The sequence below is a fragment of the Salvia hispanica genome, chromosome 4 (assembly GCF_029641045.1).
Source record: "Salvia hispanica isolate PSC_SH4W2 chromosome 4, Shi_PSC_v1, whole genome shotgun sequence".
Classification (NCBI taxonomy): Eukaryota; Viridiplantae; Streptophyta; class Magnoliopsida; order Lamiales; family Lamiaceae; genus Salvia; species Salvia hispanica.
In genome coordinates this window covers 6,510,179-6,533,035 of record NC_142695.1, presented here as the reverse complement: position 1 = coordinate 6,533,035, position 22,857 = coordinate 6,510,179, and the positions used below count along the sequence as shown (strand labels likewise).

The following is a 22,857-nucleotide window of genomic DNA, read 5'->3' as shown; positions in this document are numbered from 1 at the left end:
AAGGATGTGTAAAAGAAAAAAAAAAGAAAGAAAAGAAGAAGAAAGAAAGAAAATATGTGTGAAAGGTTGTGAAAAAAAAAACGAAGGATTGAAAGTAAGTTGAAGGAGAAAAATAAAGTGTTAGAAGTGCCTTAAGTTTTAGAAAAGTGGAGTCATCTTAACTCTACTTGGGATATTTTTATATTTGAGTCACTTTTTAGCCAAATATTCCTCACCTACCAAAGAGCCTACGTTACAACCGAAAAGAAAGACCTTTCGGACTTTTGATGCTTAATCACATTGAGTAGAGGAGGGATTAGACTTTGAGCAAGCCTATGGTAAACTTTGCATGATGCATGATTTGAGTGATTTACACTTTACCCTTATACACTTTGAGAGTGAGAGAAAGAACACTTCCCATCTTTGGAAGTTTGCCACATGTGAGTGCTTGAATTCAAGGTGTTCCACGAGTTAGTAATGAAAGTGCACTATTAAGCCTTGCTTGATTTGATTGTGTTAATCCATGCTTAATCTATTCTTTCATCTTTTGAGGCAATTATGACGTCTAGTCTTTGTGTATTCCGTGCGTCTATTCTTGTGTCTTTAGTGTTTTGTTCGAGGACAAACAAAAATGTAAGTTTGGGGGAGTTGATACGCCCGGATTTTGCACTGTTTTAAGGCCATTATTTGGTCCGTTTTTGTCATCAAAATCACTATACATGTCCATTATTTGCATATTCTATACATTTTGGTATTTTGACGTGTTTTGTGAGAAATGTGCATATTTGAGCTGAAAAGGGGGAGTAAAAACGCATAGTCTGGAAATCTGGAGTCAGACGGCGACCAGCGACCGCCGCGAAGTTGTACGGTGACCGCCGGCGCCCGGCGGTCAGAGCTATGTGGCGGCCCGCCTCGGAAATTTACGCTAGGAGAAGAGTCTCGCCCGGCGACCGCCGGAGGACATGTGGCGGTCCGCCACCGAAGGGTCAGAGTCTCTGGACTCCAACGCGGCGACCGCCGGCCAAGGTGCGGCGGCCCGCCGGAGAAAGGCGGCGAATCCGACCAGCCCTAGATTTGCTCCAAGATTTACCAAATTTTGAAGATCTTTTCCTTCTATGATGAGGAATAATCTTCCCCTATAAATAGGACCTCAAGCTTTATCAAAAAGAGTTTTTTTTTCCGACACACAACAAGAACACATTCATAGAGATCAAAAGCTAGAGTACTTCAATTGTGCAAGGAGTTGAAGAAGGATTTCAAGAACATCAAGAACGACAAGGATTCAACCTACGGGTTTTATTTGCTTTAGTTTTATGTTCAAATTGCTTTCCCTTCAATCTATGTTTTTAGTTTATTCAGTCATGTGTAACTAAACTCATAGGATTCTAGGGATGTGTTAGTAGCAACTTTGGTTATACAATTCCGTTTTCTATTTAATATCCGTTTTGTTTTTACTTTGTTTCTTCCTAAGTCAATCAGGATGCTTCATAATTGAGTGACACAATTATGTATGATTCAATACAACTTGCTTCATAACTGTGACAGAGTTCTAGCGAGTTAGATCCACTTAGTAGACACTACAGTTAGCTTCCTTTAAAACGGCACTGTTAATTGAGAGTGAGGACTTTTCAAGGGTCTTAGGAGCTTTTTGGAGTTACGTGTTAGGATTGACAACCCTAATGTTAGTAATCAACGTTTGTATCGCATGAGCATAAGCTAGGTGACTCGTCCTTTCAAAGTATTAACTGTGCTAGGGTATTGTAGTTTGGAATTTGTATAACCATAAAAGTGAAAGCACATCCCTGGAATTCCCCTTATCTCTATACTTTCCTCTCCGTGATTTGCTTGTTCTTAGTTGTTTACTGTTTTTAATATTTACTGTTTTCAAAAAGTTTCCAATAATTCTTGCTTCTCCAGATAGTAATTGAGTTCTAGTAGAAGATAGACACTTTGTGTACATCTTCCCCGTGTTCGATACCCGGTACTAACCTTTTGCTATACTATACCTACTCTGTATACTTGCAGGTATTTATAGTGCAAATAAAAAGTGCATCAACTACCCACACACTAGTTGTGTCCTCTTCAGCATGCATGAGCCCAATGCAGAAATTATGTCATTTCTAATCGGTGTGTTATTGTGGTCCAATAGAATTAAGTTGAGTTCGAACAAATAACAAAGAACAACCCAAAGATTAATTGTCAAAATCTAAGTCCACAATGCATGTTTCCAGTCACACGACGTACATTCCACGTTCCATGGGCAACAACGCAGGACATACGTCACATATCACGTGTCACAAGTATCATGTTGTTGAAATTAAATGAAGAATTTCATGCTTTTGTTTGATGCTCTTGTTCAAAAATTGTGCCACGAAGAAGTATGTAGTGAACTTGTATTCAATGGTGGGATTTTTGTTTAATTTTTGGAATTGCGTTTGATTTTTAGTTTAAGAGAAATGTTCCGCTCAATTTGAGCGCCAGCGTGAGCGACACTACTAATTCTCTCTCTCTCTCTCCTTCTTTTTCTTCCTTCTTTTGTTCTTCCTTCCGCAAATCTAATTCTACATCAACATCTGTTGCAGTTCCCTCTCCATGAATTTTTACTCTAAATTGAAATTCCACAAAACATACTTCCAATTTCTCAGTTCTCCTAAAATTGAAGAAATCTCAAAATTGCAGAGAAGTAAAACCCACAAAAAATTTCTTATTCCCACTCTTGCCTATTTCCATTGATATTGGTGCAATTAAAATTTTTTATACCATCGTCGAGAATTGATTCAGATAAAAAGAGAAGAAAAAACAAATTCGCTTCAATGGCAGAAATATTGATTTAAGCAACAATGAAGATAAAATTTGCCAGAATTCATTTGAATCCAAGTTCTTTTCGTCAAGTGAATTCAATGAAGACAAATTTGTGAATGGTTAAAAGAAAGTTAACAAAAACTGAAAACAATAAAAAAAGAAGAAATTATTAGCCTCTTATTTTTGGGGATATCAATTTCACCGGAATCAATTGAATCTAAGTTCTTCTTCTTCTGGGTTGAATCAAATGAATGAGAAAGTCGGTGAGGTTTTGTTCTTCTTTCTGCTGGATTGAACTGCAGAGACGAGAAATTGGGTGAGGATTTTTTCTTTCTACTAGGTTGAATCGAAAAGGTTGAGAGAGTGGGTGAGGGTTCTTCTTCTGCTGGTTGAATCAAAGGGAAGCAAAAGTGGGTGAGGAGAGAGAAATCGATGATGATGAAAATGAAAGACAAACGTTGAAGAGTGGGTGAGGGTTCTTCTTCTGCACTCTCGCCGCTGGCACGGCGCTGCTCGATGCATCGAGCACGTCCGTGCCAGCGAGCACACTGATGTGGCGCGACAGGATTGGCCAACGGCATAGCCGTTGGCATTTTCAGCATTTTTTTTAATTCGTTTTTAATTTAAAAAATCAAAAATAATTAAAAAAAGAGTAAAGGTCCTTTTTGGTCCTTAACATATGTCGATTTTTTGATTTTGGTCCATAACATTATCTTTTGAATTATTTGGTCTTTAACAAATAAAAATCGATCACATTTGGTCCGAATTGGATGGAAATGGTTAAATCTAACGGTCAACTAATATTAATTGAATTTTGACCGGATTAATATTCAATTAACTGTTTATTTATTAATATTCAATCAACTACGGCAGTACACCACCCCTTTCTGGTTCGCCGGCACCGCGCCCTCGAATCCCTGAGATTCCAAAACACAATCTCCGGCACACATTCTCCTCCACTGCAGCTCCGCCACTTCGCCGCCGTGTTCATCCTCCGACAGCTGCAACGCCTTCCGTAGTGGCACAAGCACCTCCTTCATCAGCCGATCCCTCACTCTATACGCATAATACGTCTCCTCCACGCTTTCATAAGCCGGAAACTCCGCCACCGGAAACACCTTCTTCGCTATGGTCTCACACAGCAGTGTGATTCTGTCAAACGACAAATACAGAGAGGGGAACCATTTTGCGGCGAGGCTAATTCAGTTCAATTTCCCCAATTTCAACATCTCCATGTCCAATCTCAACCGATCCGCGAAGAGATCGGAAATGCAATCGTGCAAAAACCTGAAATCGGCGTCGTGATTGACCGCTCTCCTCTCTATTGCTGAATATTAATTGATTTGTAAAAATAAAAAAAATAGTTAATTGAATATTAATCAGGTCAAAATTCAAGTAATATTCATTGACCGTTAGATTTAACCATTTCCGTCCATTTCGGACCAAATGTGATCGATTTTTATTTGTTAAGGACCAAATAATTCAAAAGATAATGTTATGGACCAAAATCAAAAAATCGTCATATGTTAAGGACCAAAATGGACCTTTACTCTTAAAAAAAATATTTTCCCACTTCCCAAAAAATTATATCCGTTTTCTTCCCACTTTTAATATTTTTCAATTTTTTTCCCCAAAATTCACATTTTTCATCTATAAATACCCCCACTTCCACACCAAAAATGTCATACCACACTACACAATTCTCATCTAAATTCTCTCATCAATTCTCAATCTTTCACTCTATAAAAAAAATGTTCGGCACCCCTCCGGCTCCCGCGGTTGGAACCATGATTGGTTCGGCTCCGAGCCATTCCCTAGTCCAGAAACGCAATTCTCGGCCCCTCCTCAAACCCAAGGTTCTCAAGTTTCGGGTGGCTACCGGCCTTACCCGGTGGACGACCAAGATTCCGTCGATGCGGGTGGACACCCGAACCCGGATCGGGCAGCACTTAAACTGCTCATATTCCTACTCCTACTCCTCCTCCTTGTGGCACCCGAACCCCGTACACTCCGGCGGAGATGGATGTGTTATTCAAAGCCTATTTGATCATCTCCAAAGATCCCGAGGTAGGCACGAACCAAACCGGGGATAGTTTTTGGTGGCGCGTCTCTCGTCGGTACAATGAATATCGGCCGGCTGGAACCATCATGCGCAATGAGAGTATGGTGCGCAATGCCATATCAGAGCCAGCGACGAAATCCAAAAGTTCCAGGGGTATTACCTCCAGGAAGAGCGGATGGCGGGCAGCGGCAAGAGCGAGCTCGACATCATCAGTGCTGCCTTGGCGACCTACCAATCCTTGAACTTGAAACCGTTCAAGTACCCCAGTTGTTGGCAAGAGTCATGCCATCATCCGAAGTATAAGGGAGGCGTAGTATCCTCCTCCAGCAAACGGTTGAGGTCGGTAGCCCTATCCGAGGACGCCTCCGATGAGGTGGCTACCCAGCTTGTCGGAACTAACTTGGGTAGCCCCAACGCTGGCCCAAGCAGTTCCCGCCGATCGCAAAGAAGAAAGAAGGCGACGGCCAACCGCCGTTGCACCCCGACTCCATCCGCCCCTGATCCCGCTCCCTTTGTGCCACCTCAACCCCCGACCAACTCGTTGTGGACCCTCTTGGGTCAACTCAATGCGGCCGATAGGTCTAACATGACTCCCAGCCAACTTGCAACACATGTGGCAATGATATGGGATCTCCGAAGAACATTGGGGATAAAGGACTAGTCTTCCACCGGGTTATTTTTTAGTCTTTAATTATGTAATTTTTAATTTGTAGGATTTTAATTATGTATTTTTTTATTTTCTAGGATTTTAATTATGTATTTTTATTTTTTAGGATTTTAATTATGTAATTTTTATTTTTTAGGATTTAATTATGTATTATATTTTTATATATTTTTATATTGTAGAAATGTTTTTAGTAATTGAAGTATTTAAATTGAATAATAGAATGTTGGGACTCTTGAGTTTGTTCTTGCAGAAGAGCATGGATGTAGATGCTGTACTACCTAAGAGCAGGGAGTAAAAGTGGGTCCGGGCCCACATCCGTGCTATTGCTAAAGAGCACGAATGTGGATGCTCTTGTACTTTTGTTTTATAAATTTGATTTTAGATTAAGTGAAAAAATAAAATTAGGTGTTTGGTTGGAAACTTTGTTTTCAAAAATTTTGAGATCTCCAACCACTTATAGAATCATAATAGAATCATAATTAGGGGTGCTTAAACGGTTCTCCGGTTCTCGGTTAACTGGAATCGGAACCGGAACCGACCGGTTAATTGAGGAACCGGAACCGACCGGTTCCTAACCGGGAACCGGATTATAATTCAATTTTATTTTTTTATAATTTAATATACTAAAAAATCTAATTTATTGAATTAATTTTGAATTAAAGTAAAATAGTTTGAAACATTGAGTGATTTTTAGATTTAAATGTTTAATCTGTGATACTTTGAATCTATAATTATTTCCCTAATCCATTTTTTATGAACTAACTACAATGAGTAGAACATCATAAGTTTGTTTTTAGTTTTCAAAAGAACTTATACAAATACAATATCATTTCATATGATATATTTATTACAAATTTATGTAACAATTCATTTAACATACGATTTTAACATATTTGTGAATAATTTATTAAGTGTTCCGGTATAAACCAAATAGTCACAACAATATCAATTAGTATTGGAAATTCCAATGAATACTATGTTTAGCCAAAAAAGGGAAAATGAAATTCAATTTTAAAACTCATTTTTTTAAAAAAAATTGCTAAAGTTTAGAACTCCTATTTTTGTATTAGTAAAAAATTGCTAACATAAACTAGTTCGACCCAACCTCACTTGGCATCACTCTTATCCATATATGAATATTATTGTATTGTTGGTTTGTATTTTGTGTATTTATTTTAATTTTTAGGTATTATTTGTTATAATTCTAGATGTTGGATTATTATTTTTTTAGTATTGAACTATTTAAAATTATAAATAAATTCGGATTAAAATTACACATCGGTTCCGGTTCAGAACCGGAATCGACCGGTTCTTAACCGGCCGGTTCCAAACCGGAACCGATCGGTTCCGGTTCCGGTTTCGATTCTTGAATTTATGAAAATTTAAAACCGGTTAACCGGTCAACCGGTCCGGTTAGAACCGGAACCGGCCGAATAAGCAGGCCTAATCATAATCCACTTGGTGTAAATGTCATATCAAAAAATGATTTCGCTCCATGTATTTATAATACTTCAAACTCATGTGGACGTAAATGGCACACGAAAGAGTAACATTAGAGCATCCGCAATGGTGCTTAGGCCAGCCATAGGCCAACCATTCTCTCCCATGCCACGTCAGCAACACTAAAAAAACCACCTGCCACATCAGATTTAGGCCAGCCATAGGCCAGCCGCAATAAAAATAATTCAAAATATACTACATTTACGGAATTAAAATTACGATTAAAATACAGAATTAAATTTACGACACATATACGGGAAAAATAATCCATTCTATTAAAAAAAAGTACAAAGATTTTTTAAAAAAAGTACATGATTTTTTTTTTAAAAAAAAGGGCTTCAACACACGAGCCCCGCCACTCTCTACTCCTCATCGCCGTCGCCGTCGTCCTCGTCGTCGCCGCCGCCGCCGCTGTCGCCACCCGTGGTATCTGAGCCCACGTCGGAACCCCCCAGCCGTGACCTCGCGATCTCTAAATCAGCACGCATGCTCTCGAGCATCTCGTGAAGAAACCTCTTCTCCGTGGGGTCAGTGGCGTTCTTCCACTCTCGGAAGACCTGTAGCATCTGAGCCCGCGTTTGGTTACGCGAATGGAGAGTGTACTCGAGTGGGGCGGCTGGGAGGGCGGAGGACTGGACCTCACGGGGCGATAGGGGGGATCCGCCCCTCGCAGCCCGCTTCTGTCCAACCGGGCGGGGGCGACCAGTAAATGAAGGAGGGGATGGAAACTCCTCAGCATCCGGGGGGAGGTCGTGGGATCCGCCGCTGCTGCCGCTGTAGTCGCCGCTATAGTTCAGTCGCTGCTTTTTCGGCCACCCAGCGTCGCACCCCGCCCGGAACTTCTCGGAGTCCTTCAACAACAAGAAGCACTCCCAGAAGGTGAACTCCTTATACTTCCCCTCCAAGGGGAACTGACTCGCGGCTATCCTCCGGGCGTCGTCCTCAGTCTGCCCACTTCTGAGCTGACGGAGGGCGTTGGCGTACAAATTCGCAAAACGGCCCACCACGGCCCTGGTGCGCTCCCACCCCTTCCGGACCTCCTCGTTGCTGAAGTCCTTCCCGTGCGGGCAGTGCCCCTTATAGGCAGCTCTGATCTTCGCCCACATGTTGACGACCCGCTGGTTGTTCGCAACCAGCGGATCGTCGCACACCTCCAACCACCCCTTGGCCACCCCGGTTTACTCATCCTCCGTCCACTTCCTTCGGCCAGTGGCAGCGGGCTGCGATGACTCGCCGACCGCCTTGCCCTTCCCCTTTCCCCTCGTCTTCTTCTTCGGCGCGGCCGGCGTTGCTGGAACGGGAGTATCATCGTCCCCGAGATCGATCCCCATATCATGCAATGACAGAAGGTCATCGCCAGAGAATTGCGTCTCCACCGGGGTCGACGTGTGAGACGAAGCCGTCAAAAAATCAAGCGAGGGCCGATATACCGCGTCCCCTCCCGGTGACCCCTGCACCCCCCCCCCCCCCCCCCGGCATCCCGGGATGCATACCGTGCGGCATCCCCCCCTGCCACATCATCCCCATCATCTGCTGCTGCATCTGGGGCATACCCCCCCACCCGGGCGCTGACTGCCCGCCGCCCGGCATCCCCCACGGCATACCCCCGGCATACCCCCCTGGTTCCCCCCCATCGCCCCCCCCCCGGCGCACCAGCCATCATCCCCATCATCTGATTCCAAGGGATGTTAAACCCCGTGCCCATCTGCCCCCTGTCCAGATCCCACCGGACTGGACTCGTTGTTGTGATCCATCGCTCGATGATGCTCTTGTACAGAAAGTTAGAGAGAGAGAAAACTCGTTAAAACAAGTGGTGCAAATGAAAATGAAACGAAAATCGCGTTTATATATGATTTTTTAAAATAAAAAAAAATCGAAAATCGGCGCTGGCCGATCGGGCCTCCACAATGGCGGCTAGCCGATCGGCTAGCGCTTCGGCCAGCGACGAGCGATCGGCCAGCCCACGCCGATCCGCTCGCCGATTGCAATGGTTCGGCTAGCCGATCGGCTAGCGCTACGAATCGGCTAGCGCTACGAATCGGCTAGCCGGTCGCTAGCCGACCATTGCGGATGCTCTTACTCTCCACTCACTTACGTTTTATATTTTTTTATGATTCCTATATATTTATTTTAAATTACACAATAACCTCACAACACTTTGCCAATAGCTTAAATTAAAATAAATAATATAATAAGTAAGATTTATTAATTAATATAATTATATATAACATTTATACTATATAGTAAATATAAAATTACACAACTTAGAATAATACAAATACATTAAAAACATCATTAAAAACATCAGTGTGAAAATATTACAATATACTGCCTGTTAGACAAACAATTTAATTCAATCTCACGCGGTCAAAATTACACACAAACATAACCAATTTAGCGTAAAAAAATTGCCTAGATGGGAGCATTATTAGAAAACCAACAACAACTTCTATACAAAGATAACTGAAAATCAAGTACACAAATGCCTAGATAGGAAAATTATTAGAAAATCAACGAGGTCTATATAAAGAGGTCTGAAAATTAGACACATACATACTTGTTAATAGCAAAGGATTTTTTGGATAATCAAACACACGCATACAATTAAATGAGAAGACAACCTTGATTAGCCAGATGAGTCAACCGCCATAGAGAGGAAGGGTATACACGATGGTAGGAGAGATACACGTGTAGCTGCTTTTTGAATAAGGGTTGTTTATGTCATTTATGACCATATTATGCATCATGTGATTGAAATATATATAATGAAAACAAAATTCACCTCATTAGAACGATTTATTTCCCATGAATTAATAAAGTCTAATTTTAATAGACGGATCAAATGAGAAAACAAAACTATACCAAGATAGTAACTAATACTCCCCCTGTCCCAATAAAATATGGACAATGGGTATAACACGTGAATTAAGACAAAATTAGTAAAGTAGGATAAATGAGAAGAATGATATGGTACAGTAAGAAAAGATTAAAATAGTAGTTACCGTAGTGTTAGTGGGTAGTTGGACATATTAAGTAACTTTTTTCTCTTTCTTACTTTACTCTCTCTTCCTTTATTCTCTCTACTTTACCCACTTTCTACGTTACTCTCTCTTACTTTATTCTCTCTCTTATTTTTTTTTTTATCTATTTATTTAACACACTCAACATCATTTTCTTAAACTCAGCGCCGAAAAGTTTTGCCTCAACTATAAAAAAACGGAGGGAGTATCTATTTAAGGGCCACTGAAAGGAGCTGCTTGTGAGATTCCTATTCTTTATGGACCACGCCGTTATCCACTGCAACTGTGAAGGGACGAGATCGAACTCCTCCCGCAGCCTTCGTCCCAAGTCCGGCATGTGCCCTACACCGTACAGGATCGCAATCTTCTTGTTGCCTCCATCAATGGCTCTCCGTAGCGCCTCTGTTGCAGCTCTGTTCCTCTCGCCGACGAGCACAGATGTGTCTTTCACATCAGTTGTTACCTGTGCAAACCTATAAACAGAAGACTTAGATGCAAAAACTTGTATATTAATTATGATTAGTGTTCAATTAGGATTACTCAGATGTCTGCATCTTTGCTATGTATAATTTCATTGCTGCACAGAAATCGAGCCTGGACAAGCCTTCTGATTCTGGATATTCTGATTGGTTTCTGATATCTGCACAAACAGGCTGCACCTTAGCTTTTTTGTACTCATCTCTGGCCACTGTGAACAAGGTTTCACCTTTTTCAAGCTGATTCAGTCAGGTAAAAGACTACAAATCACTACATGAATACTTTTATGATAAATAGGAAAGACAACAAAGAAAATGTCTATTTAAGTGTTTTAAGGAAGTATTTTCCCAAGTGCTGAAACAATGTCTTGCAAAATCTGATCTTATTGTAGAAGAACAAAGGGTTATCATTCTGTTCTCGTCAGAAAAGCCAAACGAAAAAATGCATAGCAAAAGCAATACAATTTACTAAACTCTTTCAGCGTACAACGAAACCTACTTCCACACTCCGGCAGTAATAATTTACTCGAAAAATTATTGGCAACAAGTAGCTATTGCTATTATTGTATTGAATGATGAAGGTTGCGAGCAATACAATTTACTTGAGGATGATATTAGGATAGAATTATACCTGAAGCAATTCAAAAGTTTCATTGTCAAGATCAGCATGATACCAATTATCTGCCTGGTAGTCAAGACAATCAAATTGACAGTGAAGCCTAAGCAACTTTGCTATTAGGCGTTGAATGAATCCAGTAATGCAAAATCCCGGTTTCGAGCTCCTAAGTTGCTTCCCAGGTCCAGGGCTGTTTTTTAGACAACTTCTGCTAGCAACCATCTCATAAAGAACACAATCATATCCCTCGAGTTCTTTCTGTAGGGTTGCAAAGTACCTACAAAAACATTTAGTCTAGAGTTTCTTATGTGCATATCTGATTTTACTCATTCATCCCTTTCATACATCATATTTAAATCCCCAATTTCAGAATTAGATTCAATGATTACATAAACACGCCCAAAATTTATCTCCAGAAATGGGTTTACATTTAGGTACTAATAAAATTAAACTGCAAACACAAAACAATGTAGAATAGTTCAATAAAGTGGAAGAAAATGGTGAAGCCTCATGCTCATATTTGACAATTGAGTTAAAAGGCAGGCTTGAAATTTGAACAACTGTGCACTGAAAATTTAATTGAAATTCAAAAAAACTTACTCCTTATCAGCAATATGAAACGTGGAGACCAGATCAACCTACAGAGCAAAAAAACAGCTATGAATAAAAGGCGCGATTGATTGGGGGTGAAAAAAAAAAATTATACTCGGAGAAAGGGTTGAAAAATGGAGAAGGGGAACTTCTTGTGGTAGGTGAGAAGAGCGGTTTGCAATTGGGCGTGGTTATCATCCATCTTCAACCTATTGAAATCGAAAGTGGAAGTAGATTGGAAAGAACGTGTTAATTTTGGGAATGTAATCGCCACAGAGCTATGGAGCATCTCTCTCGGTCGGGAAGAAATGAGAGCATTAGCAACGGAGGGCCGATGGGAGGACCTTCCCCATCGGCCTCCATCGCCCCACCATAGCAGGAAACGGGACGTCCAAATGGGGCGTCGATCGGCCCTCCATTGTGGTATGTTCTTCATTTTTTTTTTTCTTTTTTTTCCTTTTTGCTTAAACAGATTGAGAGTGACGAAGATAGGTGGATGTAGAAGAAGAATGTCGTGAGGAAGCTTAACCCTATTAAATAGAAGGACTATAAATTTATGGGCCAATATATTTGAGATGGGCTAATTTAGGTTTTTATTTAGTTAATTAATTGATAAGTTGTCATATATTGAGAGAAATTAAAATTTATTTCATGTATTATAATTTTTTTAGATTTAATTTAATTAAATTAATAATATATTAAATATAAAAGTGCTACAAATTTAAAGCAAAATTAATGATGTTGTGGAAATGAATTGGAAATAGGAGAAAAATGTGGTTGAATTGGGAGAGCCAAGCGGATCGGAATGATGTTGTGGCAAACCGTTTTATCTGTCACTTCTCTCTCATCTCGTTTTTATCTTTCTATTTTATTTTCTTGTCTTCGTTATACATCTTGTTTTAAATATCCCAACAAAAGCTTTAATTTGAGGTATGAAATATAGAAAATAGATTCAAAATGACAATATCATAGATTTCGGGGGTTGTAAATAGATAAGACATAAATTAATAATTTAAATTAAAAATAATTTTATTATAATTTAATTTTATAAAATTAAATCTAATATTAAAATAAATAAAAAAAGTGAAGAATGGCAAAGAGAAGAAGATCATCATTTTGAAATAATATCAGATTTAGTATATCATTGAAATAATATCATATTGAAACAGTTAAAATGTGAAAAGACGAAATTGTCTAAATGCTCAAAATGGCATTTTCGGATGAAAAATAGCTAAAAGGACCAATTGCGAAATAAACCATTAGCACAGGGATATCTGATAATATTTTTAAAGTCCAAGGACTTGGGCGAGATAAACCCATAGTCCAAGGTCCATTTTTGTAGTTCATTCTATCTAAAATTAGGAGTACTATATAATTCAACCAGGATTTGCGCCACGAGAAGGTTTATAGGTCTAATTATTACTATCCCTGAAAATTTGTCAGTTATTTCTATTTTTGTTTGTCTCTAAAAATTTGTTACCTTGCACTTTTACTATTTTTGATAATGAGACCTCACTATTCCACTAACTCATTTTCACTTTTACCGTATAACTCAATTTGTCTCTAAAAGTCATTATACATATCATTCTTAATTTGTGTTATTTTGATATTTTATTTTATTTAACAACATTAATATTTTTAAAAGATAAAAATAGTGTAGTGGAAAATTGGGGATAGGGCGGGTGTATAGTCTGAGCTATAGTCCAGACTATTACAGGTGTATAGGCTAGACGATAAAATACTGACATGGTAAATGAAAAATGAAGATAAAAAGCAAGAACTAGGCTACCATTAACGCCTTCAAAATTTTAGAAGGTTTTGTTTTGTAAGTTAAGTGGAGAGAGAAAGTTTAATATTTATATTAATGTGAGAACTTTTTTTAAAAATGGAAATATGACATTTTTAGTGGGACAAACTAAAAAGTAAAGTGTGACATCTTTTATGGGGCAGAGGGGGTATTTTCTTTATTAAAAATTAATGTTTTTTCAGTTTATCACATGATATTATAAACCATCTCCCCTAATTTCATTCATGAATTCTGAACCTTTTTTTATTCATAAATTCTAAACTGCAGTTTGTACTAAAGACAATAAGTTTTAAAGGAGAGATTTTTATACTGCTTTGACATACAAAAAATCAAGAAGTGCCAGCGTCTGCGTATTTGTGTCTGTGTGTGCATGTGCTTGTGTATGCGTATTTGTGCCTGCGTGTGCATATTAGTGCTTGTGTGTGCGTATTTGTGCCTACGTGAGCATATTAGTGCTTGTGTGCGCGTATTAGTGCTTGCGTGTGCATATTACTTGGTAATTGGTAAACCATCTCCCCTAATTTCATTCAAGAATTCTGGACCTTTTTTTATTCATAAATTCTAAATTGCAGTTTATACTAAAGAAGGGGCATTAACTGCAACCAATTGAAGTGCTAATTAATAAAGTTGGTGCAATGAACATCAAAATTAAAATGCTAATGAGTTGAAACGGGAACTCACAAAATGGTGTGAATTGCCAAGTGATGGATCGAACGCACCCTATTTTCTGAGCTTTCAGTACCTTCTCACTCTCTCTCTGAAGAAGAAGAAGAAGAAGAAGAGAAGCAACGATGTCTGCTATTTAAGTGGGATTGGAGCTGTGTCAATACACGACGTCGTTCTGCTTTTTATTATATTATAGAATCTATTTTGAAATTTTATTTGGGAGTTTTTTACGCATAAATTTAACTGAAGGCAATAAATGAAATTATTGTGCAGTTTGTTATTTATAAATATATGAAAATGAACAAACTTTAAAAGTTGAAAAACCTCTTATCCCATTTCAGTATAATTCTTTTAAAGGTGCGATTTTCATACAGATTTGAGACAATAAAAAAAAAAAAAAAAAAAGTGCCAGCGTGTGCGTTTTTAGTGCCCCTATGTGCAAATTACTTGGTAAACCTTTCAATGATTCATGAATTCTAAAACTTTTCACATACCAGAATCCTAAACCTTTCTCTGATTCATGAATTCTAAAACCCTTTCAACCTGTGTATGCGTATTTGTGCCTGCGTGTGCACGTGCTTGCATGTGCAATGCTTGTGTGTGCGTATTAGTGCTTGCGTGTGCATAATACTTGTTAAATCATCTCCCCTAATTTCATTCATGAATTCTGAACCTTTTTTTTATTCTTGAATTCTAAACTGCGGTTTGTATTAAACGCTGCAACCAATTGAGGTGCTAATTAATAAAGTTGGTGCAATGAACATTAAAATTGAAATGCTAATAATCTAAAAATTGCACTCACAAAATGGTGTGAATTGCAAAGTAATGGATCAAACGGACCCCTTTTGAGATTTCTAAGCTGTCAGTCTCTCTAAAGAATTTCTTTGAAGAAGAGAAGAAGGGTGGGTCCTATTTAAAGGGAGTGGGAGTTGTTGTGCCACGACCCAGTCTCTCTGAAGAAAGAGAAGAAGGGTGGCTACTATTTAAAGGGAGTGGGAGCTGTTGTGCCACGACGTCGTTTTGTGTTTTAGTAGAATCTATTTTGAAATTTTATCTGGGAGTTTTTTAAGCATAAATATAATTGAAGGCAATAAATGAAAATATTGTGCAGTTTGTTATTTATAAATATATGAAAATGAACAAACTTTAAAAGTTGAAACACCTCTTATCCCATTTTAGTATTAATTCTTTTAAGGTGTGATTTTCATACAGATTTGAGACACAAATTAAAAAATAAAAAAAAAATAAAAAAAGAAGAAGAAGAAGAATAAGTGCTGGTGTGCGTTTTAGTGCCTGGATGCGCATTTTAGTGCCCCTGTGTGCAAATTACTTGGTAAACCTTTCTCTGATCCATGAATTCTAAACCTTTTTCTGAGTTAAACTCTTTCAAACTGTAGTTTGTATTAAACGCAAAAAATGGGCATCAACTGCAACCAATTGAGGTGCTAATCAGGCCGATAACTAACAGAGACACGCTTTTTGATGGCCGTCCTGCAAGAAGAGCAGTCTGCCATCCCTTGCTTCTCATGGATCATGTTGCACTGAGCGCAAAGAACCTGATGTGCACATGGGATGAAAACCACAACGATCTCGTTTGACAAGCACATGACACACTCCCTCTCTGGTTTCACATCTGGAGCCTCACTGAAGTTGTCGTGAAAGACGGCCAACCTTTTCGTCGCATTAGGAAGCTGTGATTCCGGGAAGCCCATGTTGAAAGCTGCTATCTTCGAATTTTCAGACTCCACAGCTCCATGACCATTTCCTGAAGCCTCTTAACGTCTTCTGCGCATTTCTGCATCTCCTTTTCAGCTGCTTGCTTTATGTTTTCTGCTTCTATTTTCATCGCAGCCTCTTCTTCCTCTAGCTTCCTCCTCAAGGAATCAATTTTATTTTGAGCTTTTGTTTTCTCCTTCTCCTCCTGCTTCCACAAAGCCTGAAATGGTAAAAAAGTAAAAACTTGTGTACATCAATCCCGGATTATGATTTTATTAATGTAAACACAAACACAGACATAAGAATGTGCGTGTGTGTGCGTAGTTTGGAAACTGAACTTACTTTAATTCCATTAGGGGCAAGATGTTTATACACTGCTAAACTAATTGATACAGAAAAAAAAACAGTTTCGTCGAACCGGATTGGAGAGTAATAATCGTTAGCATCAGGAGCATCAGAAACATCGGCTCCGCCCTTCAAACCACCATCGGGAGGTAAAGGGTAAGGCGAATTGCAAGAAGAATGTTGTATACCTTCTGAAGCAGAGGTACTAGTTCCAGCACGAGTCGGTGATTTGGAATGAACTACTCCCTTCATCGCAATGTTAGTAAATTTGGCCATAAAATCTGCCTTTGACATATGACATACATAATTCTTCTCACTTGGAAACGGCTTCAGTCGAAGCATATCTTTCTTGGAAGTAACTGATAAGCCTTTCCTATTACCCACTGCTTTCTCATCCATGGTATTCCCATTGGAAGCTACACATGCATTCACGAGGTTCAAATCACTTATTAATAGGCGCCACATCGCTTCTTTTACACTCAAGGAAGGCCTAACCTCTCGAAGCACACAAATCATCTTCAGTAGTGTATACTAGGCTCTGCAACCTCTCAAATACAGGAAACTTCATTGCAATCCTCATCTCCTTTTCCCTCCTTAGTATAGTCAAAGCACTGTCGGCAACATTGAATACAGTGTCTTTACTACCATTGAACAGGCTGCTATATAAAATGGCCCTCTCTGCAACTTCTTTAGTGTACCCACTTTCAACAATCTTCTTCACTGCACTGCACAATGTTGCACTTAAATTTTTTGTCAATAGTTCTTCAATATGACAGGCCACAAGATTATCCCAATCGGACCCTTGTAGTTCTTCTTTGTCCTGATCCTTCATAGTGTCTTCAGACCACTCCATTATTGAACCCAATTAATTTGTGACATCGGATACAAAATTCCTTCTATTTCTACCCTTCTCTTTAACCAAAAGAGCTGAGACTCTGCCATTGCACAGACACCACTGCTGTTACTACCACTTCAATTTTGACTCGTGAGGCTTACTCGCACGACAACATCCGTCAGGTCCAACACCTTAAAGTTTCCTGATGTGAATGGTCAATGTAATAACAGTAATAGGGGCATATGAAAAATACTTATAAGAAAGTTTATTATAAAAACAAGGTATTCTATTTAATCTAGGAAGCAAATTCCTATCTATCTTGATCAATATAGAAAATATTATGGCAAAACCATCATTAAATCCAGGTTAGATTTAGCAATAAATGATGAATTGAACATGCCAGTAAACTGAACCTATTCAAATTTATTCTGAATTACAGTAACTGGGGTTAGATCGAATTAGATTTCACAAATTGATGCTGGGACAAAACTAATAGACGTGTCGCTTAGTTAGCAAGATTAAAAGAAGATGAACAGCGTGTCAAACAAATTCTTGAATACAATACAACCATGACTTCAATACACATTTGTCGTGTTGCAAAGATAGAGATTAGTCATTCCTTCTTTTGTTTGGAGGCACCATTTGTCATATTCCCTGGATTAAATAAGTCGTTCAAAAAAAAAAAAGAACATCTATCTATATCTGCACAACAACTCAAATGTGCATTTATGCACTCCTTCCCCTAGCCAAAAACAAAAGAACAAATCAGTTGTATCTCTGCAACACGACCGATGTATGTCCACGTCCAAAAGAAACAAATGTGTTAATGCATCATGCCAAATGTGTAACTATAAAACCCCACCAAAAATCACAACTAACTTTTATCCACGCTACGGAAGTAAGGATCAAATGTGTATCTATGTTACCACACCAAAAAAACCAACTAATTTGTATCCAGGCAACACGACAAATGCATATCTATGTAAGCCCACCAAATAACTGACTAATTTGTACCACCAGAACATGACAAATGTATATCTATTCAACCCCAAAACCCGACTAACTTGTAACCAAGCAGCATGACAAATGTATATCTATGAAACCCTGCCAAAAACTGACTAATTTGTATCCACGCAACACGGCAAATGTGTATCTATGTAACGGTTGTACGACATCCAAATAAGTTTTAAAAAAGGAAAATCAAACATAAGAGGAATGTGTAAATGAAAATTGTTCTCTACTTAATTCAAAAAACCATGATGACTTCATCATCCAGGTCAAAGTTGAAACAAGATATGACATAACTTTTTAATAGAACCAACAGCAACAACAAATATTCATAATTTTTCCACACATAAATTACCAAATAAAATCTTTAATGACCATCAAGAATGAAGCTACCTGCAAAGCTTCGACGAACTGAACCTTTTCATAAACTCCCTTCACTGAAATAGTCGAACAAACCAAAGTCAGAAACACGCTGAAATTAAACAAGAGACAAAAAATAAAATGATTCTTAATCAAACAGAAGCTCACTTAATTAAGCAAAATCATCAACAAAGCATACCAAAACCAACTCAAAACAAGAACACACAGAAGGGAAAAAATGTGAAAGCTCGAAAACCCGCATGAACAACAACAAGAACAACATGAATGAAGACAATAATTAGGGTTTAGGAATCTGACTATTTTTCAAGAATTTACGAATACGATAATTAATAAAGTCGGTGCAATGAACATCAAATTGAAATGCTAATAAGTTGAAACGGCCACGCACAAAATGGTGTGAATTGCAAAGTGGTGGATCAAACGCATTCTTTTCTGAGCTGTCAGTTTCTTCTCTCTCTCTCTGAAGAATCTATCTGAAGAAGCAGAGAAGAAGCGGTGCCTGCGACTAAACTTGTCTGGCTTCTCCTACCTTTGCTAACTGCCGTTGTGGATGTGGATGATGTCGACATTTTGTTCTTGGGGTTGGGAAATTTTGGTGTTTGCATTTGGGGTTGGGGAATTTTTGGGGTGTGGAATCTGGGGAATTTATGGAGTGAAATTTTGGTTTTTGCATCTGCGACGAGTTGTTTTTGTTAATTGAAGAGCGTAATTTCAATTTGCCTAAAAACTTTCTGTTTTTATTCAATTTTCAATATTAAAAAAATGAAGATAAACTCTTTAAAAAAGTCTAATGGTTATCGATACATGTTAACCAAGCAATATAGTATAATAGTTATGCTATCCAATTGATTGATAGAGTAGTGTAATATTTTGGTCACACGTACATAATTAAAATTAATCAATTTTAATTATTTTTTAATTTTTGCAAAATAAATATAATTAATCTTATCAATCCAACCTCTTATATTGGAGTAAAAAAAACAACTAAAATTATCTCGGACATAACCTTATAAACCAAATAAAAACATAAAATTCAATATTAATTAGTCTTAATCTTACCCCATCCTGCATTGCATACTAAATCAATCTCAGAGCATATTCACATAATGTAAACTCGATTAATGAAGATGGTTGAAAAACTCAATATAGAAATAAAAACTATTGAGCGCACTACAACCTCGAAAGAAATTAGAAGACAACAAAGGTAAAATTAAACAGCTACTATATTAAAAATTACTATAAACAAAGTAAAAATAAATAATTGTAAAATTAGCTGAGACAAGGAGTTATCTTTCTACAAGATGAGATACGCCTATGTAGTGCTCTCGGCTCAGGTGTGTCATCTCCAGAGATGAAATAACTTTCATTTCATTTGCAGCAACATCGCTGACCAAACGAGCTCTGGCTATTTGGATGAACCAGAATCACGCCTTTGATTATGAAATGGATGTCGAGTTTTCGTATGTTATGCAATATCTGTTGTGATGAATGCATGAAATGACTACAATATTTATAGGTGTAGTTCATTATAGGAAGAGCATGCCGAAAATAGTGTGTAGTGATGCAGATTTAAAAAATGTAGGAGTTACCAGTATAAATAATGTCCCCTCTTCGTAACTAATGTAACATACTTTGGGGTGACATACATGGACTGATGGTGACGTTGTTGGTCGTTCCGGAAAGATGCACCAAGACAACCATTCGTGCATGTATGGCCTCAATGCATAAATTGCGTCATTTTTAATTGATCAATTATTGTGGTCCAAAAGATTAAGTTGGATACAAATAAAGCCAAATGAATATCCAAAGACCAATTGTCAAAATTTAAGTCCATAATGCATATCCACACGCACACATTCAACGTCCCACGGCGTACGTCACACATCACATGCCACAAGTATCAGGTCGTTGAAATTAAATATGGAATTTCATGCTTTTCATTTATTCAAAATTTTCCACGAAGAAGTGTGCAGTGTGTGGTGAATTTGTATTTAGTGGTGGATTTTTCTTTGATTCTTGGAATTGTGTTTGATGTTTGGTTCAAATTGTTACATTTGTCACATCGTATAGTTTGTTTAATTATTAGAACCTGCTTTTCTTTCAGGTTATGGCAAGATTTAAAGTAATTTATGAGTATTTATGAATGAGGGGAGTGATCAGTTGCTAACTCATCACTTAATTGCTAACTACAACTAATTTAAGGCCATAAGATTTTAGAAAACGTGTGGTCTACAATTTGCTACGTGTAATTTTCGTTTTTATTAATAAAATCAAAAAAGATAAAAAAAAACGCCAAATTAGGGTTTTAGATGAAAATGTCAATATAGTGTTTCGGAAATATCAACACAATGCTTTGAGAATGTCAACACAATGCTTTAAGAATGTTAACCCATTGCTTATATTCACATTCTACATGTATTATATTGACATATTTTATATAGTATGTTGACATTTCTGCTTTCGAAAAAATTGAAAAAATTTTGAATTTTTTTCCAAATTTTGACGTCGGAACATATGCATGTATGATATCGTTGGAATCCTTATAAAATTATCTTTAATTTGATATATGTTATATGAATTTAACGTTTTGAGATTTCTTTTAAAAGTTAGTTATAACTAAACATGTAGTTAATTGACATTAATACCCATATTGATATTTTATGGAATTAATCCAATGGTTTTATTGACATTTTTTGTTGATCGTATTGAAATTTCGTGGTTGATGATCTAGGCCCTTAATTTAAATATCTAATGATTATTATTTAGTCGTAGTTAGCAATTAAGTATTAAATTAGCAATATAACACTCCCCTTATCGACTAATCTCCCCTTATCGATGATTAGTGTACAAGATATAATTCTTGGTAGCCCTGGAGGTAATGTTGGGCCCTGCTCAACGCAAGACTAGGCTTTAATATTTTCTTCCAAATTTTTTGGTATTTGTAACTGCATCGATTCTCAAACCCGGAATTGAAGGCAATAAGCCATTAATAGTACCCCTCTCATTATAATTCCCCCAAGTTTGTTGGGCCATTTTAGTCGCCTCATAACGAAAAGAAAAATAATTACTTAAAACAAAATTGCTCAACAGTGAAAACGCGGCTTAATTTCTTTATTATTGAACAGTTGCTTAGAATTTGAATTATGTGGGCCCAACAGCACTAAATCATCCCATGTTTTATTTGTACTCATTCTATATGAATTTATAGATCTAAATTACGTAATGTTTTTATCGTTTTGGATTAAATTCATTTATATATACATATAAATTATTTATGAGTTTTTTAAGCATCTCCAATGGCTTTAGAGCATCCGCAATGGTCGGCTAACGACCGGCTAGTCGATTTTTCGCGCTAGCCGATCGGCTGGCCGAACCATTAGAGGCGGCAAGCGGCTAACCGGCGAGCCGATCGACGTGGGCTGGCCGATCGGCGTGGGCTGGCCGATTGGTGGGCGCTGGCCGATGCGCTAGCCGATCGGCCAGCGCCGATTTTTGTGTTTTTTTTTTACAAACCTATATAAACGCGATTTTCGTTTTATTTTCATTTGCACCACTTGTTTTAACGAGTTTTCTCTCTCTCTAACTTTCTGTACAAGAGCATCATCGCGCGATGAGTAACGCGGGTGGTAGCGGTGGTGGTAGTGGTGGTGGTAGTGGTGGTAGTGGTGGGGATGCTGAGGAGTACGAACGGAGGATGAACGAGGCTATGAATGCCTACATGAACCGCGAGATGGAGCGGTACATGCGTAGGGTGGAACAGCAGGCGATACCTCGCCCTCCACGAGTTGTCCACCGCCGAGCAGTGATTGATCGGGATCACGTAGCTGCACATCAGCTACGACGACTACTTTTCAGAGAACCCGCGGTTTCCCGCCAACATGTTCCAGCGGCGTTTTAGAATGCGCAGGGAGTTGTTTATGCGCATCGTTGGGGCATTAGAGCGTCAATATCTGTGTTTCCGCTTCAGGCACGATGCGGCTGGCAGACCCGGCCACACCCCTATTCAAAAGTGCACGACGGCAATCAGGCAGTTGGCCTACGGAGGCGCGGCAGACATGTGGGATGAGTACCTCCACATCGGTGAGTCGACAGCCCTGAAATGTCTGAAGAATTTCTGTGGGGGCGTGATAAACGTTTTCGGTGAGCAGTACCTTCAAAGCCCTACTCCCGAAGATTGTCAGAATTTGATGCAGATGCACGGGGAGAAGCATGGGTTCCCCGGGATGTTAGGCAGCATAGATTGTATGCATTGGGAGTGGAATAACTGTCCGACTGGCTGGAAGGGGGCCTACACGACCGGCTACAAGTCAAAGAATCCCACGATAATCCTCGAGGCCGTAGCTGATTACCGGCTGTGGATCTGGCATGCGTATTTTGGGGTAGCCG

The 22,857-nt window shown here is 38.6% G+C and overlaps 2 protein-coding genes across 6 annotated transcripts; both read right to left on the bottom strand.

Moving 5' to 3' along the window:
• Positions 1-9,935: 9,935 nt before the first annotated feature.
• LOC125194440 (uncharacterized) lies at positions 9,936-12,231 on the bottom strand. The gene is made up of 5 exons (XM_048092655.2): positions 11,829-12,231; positions 11,723-11,760; positions 11,138-11,399; positions 10,571-10,746; positions 9,936-10,503 (listed from the first exon to the last, which is right to left on the bottom strand). Exons 1-5 carry the CDS (start codon positions 12,147-12,149, stop codon positions 10,155-10,157), a joined length of 1,146 nt encoding a protein of 381 aa, XP_047948612.1. The 5' UTR covers positions 12,150-12,231; the 3' UTR covers positions 9,936-10,154.
• A 3,285-nt stretch (positions 12,232-15,516) lies between these two features.
• LOC125194442 (uncharacterized) lies at positions 15,517-19,158 on the bottom strand. Of its 5 annotated transcripts, none has more exons than XR_007171757.2 (4): positions 18,860-19,143; positions 18,484-18,527; positions 16,436-17,284; positions 15,517-16,122 (listed from the first exon to the last, which is right to left on the bottom strand). XR_007171757.2 is itself a non-coding variant. In XM_048092659.2 (4 exons), exons 3-4 carry the CDS (start codon positions 16,761-16,763, stop codon positions 15,910-15,912), a joined length of 732 nt encoding a protein of 243 aa, XP_047948616.1. In that variant the 5' UTR covers positions 16,764-17,273; positions 18,484-18,527; positions 18,860-19,154; the 3' UTR covers positions 15,517-15,909. The 5 variants fall into 5 exon arrangements, 3 of the variants coding, with proteins under 3 accessions (XP_047948616.1, XP_047948614.1, XP_088913743.1); XM_048092659.2 differs by having other exon boundaries at positions 16,245-17,273; positions 18,860-19,154; XM_048092657.2 differs by having other exon boundaries at positions 16,245-17,284; positions 18,860-19,151.
• Between the last annotated feature and the right edge of the window lie 3,699 nt (positions 19,159-22,857).

Coding starts and splice junctions, on each gene's coding strand:
- LOC125194440 (XM_048092655.2), bottom strand. CDS start 12,149: ATGAAGAACATACCACAATGGAGGGCCGATCGACGCCCCATTTGGACG. Junction 11,761..11,828: donor TTTTTCAACCCTTTCTCCGA/GTATAATTTTTT, acceptor TTTGCTCTGTAG/GTTGATCTGGTCTCCACGTT. Junction 10,504..10,570: donor GCAAAGATGCAGACATCTGA/GTAATCCTAATT, acceptor TTCTGTTTATAG/GTTTGCACAGGTAACAACTG.
- LOC125194442 (XM_089057617.1), bottom strand. CDS start 16,763: ATGATTTGTGTGCTTCGAGAGGTTAGGCCTTCCTTGAGTGTAAAAGAA. Junction 16,123..16,244: donor TTGCCCCTAATGGAATTAAA/GTAAGTTCAGTT, acceptor TTACCATTTCAG/GCTTTGTGGAAGCAGGAGGA.